The 4,915-nt window shown below is 40.3% G+C and overlaps 1 protein-coding gene across 1 annotated transcript in view; it reads right to left on the bottom strand.

The window, feature by feature from the left end:
- Positions 1 to 4,159, bottom strand: part of gtf2h1 (general transcription factor IIH subunit 1) — a 9,245-nt gene extending 5,086 nt beyond the window's left edge. Inside the window, exons 1-11 of the mRNA XM_015399208.1 lie at positions 3,978 to 4,159; positions 3,499 to 3,670; positions 3,215 to 3,407; positions 2,006 to 2,171; positions 1,810 to 1,903; positions 913 to 1,062; positions 734 to 813; positions 517 to 650; positions 358 to 445; positions 177 to 265; positions 1 to 100 (exon numbers count right to left, since the gene is read on the bottom strand). The exon at positions 1 to 100 is cut by the window's left edge and continues 7 nt beyond it. Coding sequence (XP_015254694.1) covers positions 1 to 100; positions 177 to 265; positions 358 to 445; positions 517 to 650; positions 734 to 813; positions 913 to 1,062; positions 1,810 to 1,903; positions 2,006 to 2,171; positions 3,215 to 3,407; positions 3,499 to 3,652 — 1,248 coding nt within the window. The 5' untranslated portion in view covers positions 3,653 to 3,670; positions 3,978 to 4,159. The remainder of the gene's footprint in view (positions 101 to 176; positions 266 to 357; positions 446 to 516; positions 651 to 733; positions 814 to 912; positions 1,063 to 1,809; positions 1,904 to 2,005; positions 2,172 to 3,214; positions 3,408 to 3,498; positions 3,671 to 3,977) is intronic.
- Between the last annotated feature and the right edge of the window lie 756 nt (positions 4,160 to 4,915).

The raw sequence follows: 4,915 nt of genomic DNA, 5'->3' as shown, positions 1-4,915 counted from the left end.
GTAATTCGCCATCTCTTGACGGATATAGTTGACGGAGTTGATGATGTCTTGGCTGGTTGTATACTGTTGAGACTGAAGAGGAACGGGACCATGAGCGTACCTTAACAGGAAAGAGATTATAGATTATAATAATTCCAAAGACTCTGTGTGAAACAGACCAACAAAAGAGAATATACCGGTCAGACTTCTTCAGTTTTAACGCCACTGTTTTAGGTGCATTTTCCCTTTGAAGATCCTCATATTCTATGGCTTCTTGTAGTTTCACCTGGAAAGAAAGAAAAGTTTAAGCTAATCACTTCATAGGGACGATCTTTGTGTGGGGAGAGAGTAGAGAATAAGCCTAGAGAAGCCTCCTACCTTCTTCAGAGGAGGCTGAAAGAAATCAGAATCTCTGGAGTTGCCATCAGTGCTGCTAGTCTCACTAGCTTGATCATTGGGCACATCTCTTTAAACCCAGAACACAGTTAGAAGATAAAAGGGGAGCAACTTGAAAGTGTTAGAAATATTGTTGTGTACCCTTTGCGTGAGCCGGCTGCCAGCACCATGGCGCTGTGATGATTAAATCGCTTTATAATTGCAGAGTTGCTGCTCTCCTTCACCGTCTTGTTTGCATTTGAAGTTGAAGGTAGGGTTTTGCTTATTCCATAACCCTGTCTCAATAAAAAGTTGCATTAAAGATTGAAATTACAGCAGTAATGTGAGTTCCTAGGTGGTGTTTGATAACTTTTCTCACCTCGTCGAGTGTTTTATCCTCCAAGGACAAAAGGTCGACCAATGGATTCTTTACTCCTTGGGTCACCAGGGATTTTAAACCTGCAAGTTAAGAACAAACAGCTTAACAGTAGAACCAAATGTTGTTTACTGTGAATAATTAAACATGCAGCAGAACAACCAATGGTCTGAAGTGGGAACCTTTTTCATCCTGCTTGGCACACTCGGAGAAGATATCCTGTGAACTGGTGTTGATTCGGTCTCTGTGGAAATAATGGGACTGGAAAAAACGGGTCCAGAACTCCTTCTCCGTCAGGTTATGAGGCACGTTCTCGCTATACTTCTGCTTCACTGCAAAACACGTTTACAAACAGGCTGTTACTTTATGCTAATTCTATCCATCCATTATCTGACACGCTGGTCCTTATTGGGGTGGGGAGGGGTGCTGGTGTCTATCTCCAGCGGTCTACGGGCGAAAGGCGGGTCCACCCTGGACAGATTGCCAGACAAACAGGATATACAACCATTCACACACTCACACGTAAGGAGAATCTAGAGAAGCCAATTAACCTAACAGTCATGTTTTTGGAGTGCGGGAGGAAGCTGGAGTACCCGGAGAGAACCTATGCATGCTCGGGGAGAACATGCTAACTCCATGCAGAAAGAGCCAGGGCTAATTCTATTAGTGGTGGAAAGAGAGGGAGACATTTTTTTCCATTTCTTTTTTTTTTATATGAATAAAGACCTGAAAAGTGTGACATCTATCTAAAAAACGCACTACAAGGCATCTCTCTAACATCTTTAAATGTAAATATCACTGTATTTTGGTTATCTTGCGTTTTCAACGATAGGAAAGCATTTAATAAATAGATGTTTGAGCTCATTTTTGAAAAATACAAAAACCCAATGAAAGCATTTGGGTGGAGTAACTGTAGGTCCATCAGCCCCCACCCTTAGAGCGCCCCCACCAGCTTTCACCCCAGATTCATCCCACCAAAGAATTAATTTTCCCTGATATATAGATGGTTCATCAAAGTAACCAAACAGGGAAAAAAGGAGGGGGGGTGAATTCCTGTGCCACATGATGTTTTTGTTTACCTGCAGGATATGTTCTAAAAATGGACTCAATAATGTCCGCCGTCAGATTATACTTCAAGCCGTTACAGCCATCAGTCTGTGGCCTGATATCCGCCTTTAAAGAAAAAACATGGAGCTTAATCAAGTGAAGCATTTTATTAATACAATAAATGTCATAAAGGAGCATAGAGCTATGGATCATACTAGATGTTCTTACTAGAAATGCTCCAGATATCCCGACTTCCTGTTTGTTGTTGTAAGGCGCAGGTTCCCCATTATTAACGCCTCCTAACCGGTTGGCCCAAAACTCCTCAGCACTGATGACTTGGCTCACCACAAGGTCTTTATAAAGCTGGAAAAGCACCGGATCTTCCTGAAGCATCCTGCAGGAGCAACAGCAAACATTCCAGTTAAGCAAAATATTCACATATAACCCCAAATCCCACTCCCAAATTTAATATTTATTTTTTTTATTTTATTTAACCTTTATTTTACCAGGAAGTAAATCTCTTTTTCGAGGGAGACCTGGATATATGACACATTAAAAAAATCCCTATCAGCATCCAGCATAAGAGCTGTTTCTGCCCAAATATTTTCTTTTTGTTGTGGATTTTTGTAACAAGGATAACTAGGATTATGCAAAACATTTTTTTAATGAACTGGTTGTTCTATCTCCAAACTCAGCATCTCTTCATCCATTCCTGCAACAAGAAGTTTCTTTTGACTGGATGTGATTAAACTTTAAGCCTCTCGGTATAAAATAAATATTTTGATCGAGATGAGAAATCTGCTTCCTGCTATGTTGAAGCACCAGTTTTTATTCAATCATTTAATAAAGTTATTTTTGGGAAATATATGAGAATTATGCTTTAATTAGTAGTTAATGATCCTTCTTTACCATATTTTAATTAGTGACAGTGGATTTTCTCAATGTTCTTTTTCCTGTTTGGTGAGATTGTAATTGTGGATCCTGGCCGGACCGGAGCTAAAAATAGCTTAGCTCTGTATTTTGATGGTGAAGGACGGAGAAGACATACGTGGACGGAGACGTGCGAAAGAGTAACGATAGATGTGGAACAGCTCTCATTAATTAATTGTACAGGATTTAATATTAAAATGATTTTGTTCGATTGTTCCAAGCAGCTTTTTCCACAGCAGGAAATGGAAAATATGCAAATATTTTGGTTCAGCCTGACTTCAGAGAACGACTCTCAGGGTGGAATGACGGCCCAGTGGATTACAGCAGCGCACTTCTGCTCTGAGAGAGCTGGACATACCTGGGTCGATCCCCACAGCCTCCACTCTGGGTCCCTGAACAAGACCCTTTACCCCACACTGCTGCCCGGGCGCCGCACAATGGCAGCCTACTGCTCCCCAGGGGAGGGGTTAAATGCAGAGCTTAATTTCTCCAATGATTAACTCTTACCTGTTTTTCTCCTCCAGCTCCTTGTTGGCCTTCTTCTTGAACTTTGGCAGCAGCTGCTGCAGCAGCTCCTTGGCAGCATCGCGGTCTTTCAGCGCAGTGCTCTCATTGGCGAAGTGGAATGTGGTACTTTCTCCAGTGTGAAGAACCAGCTGGAGCTGAATCTTGGCTTTGCCGTCAGGACTGATCTTCTGACCTAAACATGGGAACCAGGAAATGCCAGAATCAGATAAAGACCAACATCATCACACGTCTTTGTTAGCTTTGTGGATTTAAGTGGGACTCACAGCGGATATCTGAATAGAGGTGGCTGACAGTGAAGCGGTCTTTGCCTTCTGGACCCCAGGCTATTCTTTCTGCCATCAGGTAGAGGGTCCCATCCTGCTTCCTCTGACGGACTTTCTTCACCACCAGCAGCACCTCCTCTGACAGAGATGCCATCTCCCAAACAGGCAGAGGCTAAAACAGAAAGACGATAAATATAAGCGCACAAATAAACAAGGGAAACAAACAGTGACTAATGAAAACCCGCAAACAAACCAAAAAAGTAAGCAATGACGAACAGAAGCATGAAGACTTTTAACTAAAACAGTTAGCCGCGTTAAAAACATGAACAAAACGATAAAATCCAACATAAATCACTAAATACTAAAAAACATTCATAAGTTCAGCGCTTATATCGCCGCTTTATGCAGATTTCTATCTCCTTAGAGCAGCTAAGCACACTGATGTTAGCTAACAGAGGAAAAACAGGCAGCAAACTTACTTCACCTCAAAATGAATCAATACTGCAGCGATTAGCTCCTTCTATCTAAACACATGATGTCAAAGATGCTGTTATGGCCTCAGAGATCTGATAAATCAATCATTTAAGATTAATTTAATCCACTCTAATAGTGAACGAGCTCACTTTCTGCGCCCGGCGACATAACTGCCAGAAGATGTGTTACACCGAAAAGATTCCGACTCAGATAATCGACTGTCTGCAAATAGTTCCACAGGACGATTCCCCCGGAAACGCTACACCCGTCACAGCGCCACACAGCGACAGAATAATGGAATAACCTTTTCTTTTCTTCCTGTCCTGCTCAGCATCATTACATTTAGACTGAAAGGGGATTTATTAGCTTTACAATGGATAAAAACAGGAATTTGTTCAGATTCAAGCTCTGCATTATTAAGTTTAAAATATAATCAGTCAGATAGTAGGATGGACATTTTATTAGAAATATTTCATACATTATTCAGAATAAAAAAATATGGGTTTGATTGTTGTATTTGTTCCAGCACAGATTGGAGAAGAAGGAAGCGAGAGGGCAGATAAAATGACAAAGAGAGCAATTCATAATCCTATTAGTTTTACAGTAAACAAGTAAATCAGAGGGAAAGAGTTTTCTTAAAGAAAAACTGTTTGAAAAATGGCAAAAAGGTGGGATGAAGAAAAAGGAAGATAGTTTTATAAAATTCAGAAGATAGTTGGAAAAATAAGAAATGGAGGACGAAATAGAAAGGAGGTGAGAGAGACTTTTTAACACTTTTCAAAATTCAAAAGCAAACTACTAGAAAATATGAAACAATAGAACATGTTATACTGGAATGTCATCAATATGAAAGCCAGAGAAGATATATGAGGAGAGAGTTTGAATGTATGAAGGAAAAGATTAATTTATTTGATATTTTGAAGAAGAAAACTATATATATATA

The sequence above is a fragment of the Cyprinodon variegatus genome, unplaced genomic scaffold (genome assembly GCF_000732505.1).
Source record: "Cyprinodon variegatus isolate N-32 unplaced genomic scaffold, C_variegatus-1.0 Scaffold994, whole genome shotgun sequence".
Classification (NCBI taxonomy): domain Eukaryota; kingdom Metazoa; phylum Chordata; class Actinopteri; order Cyprinodontiformes; family Cyprinodontidae; genus Cyprinodon; species Cyprinodon variegatus.
The sequence above is the reverse complement of the archived record's forward strand: the minus strand, read 5'-3'. Positions and strand labels throughout refer to the sequence as shown.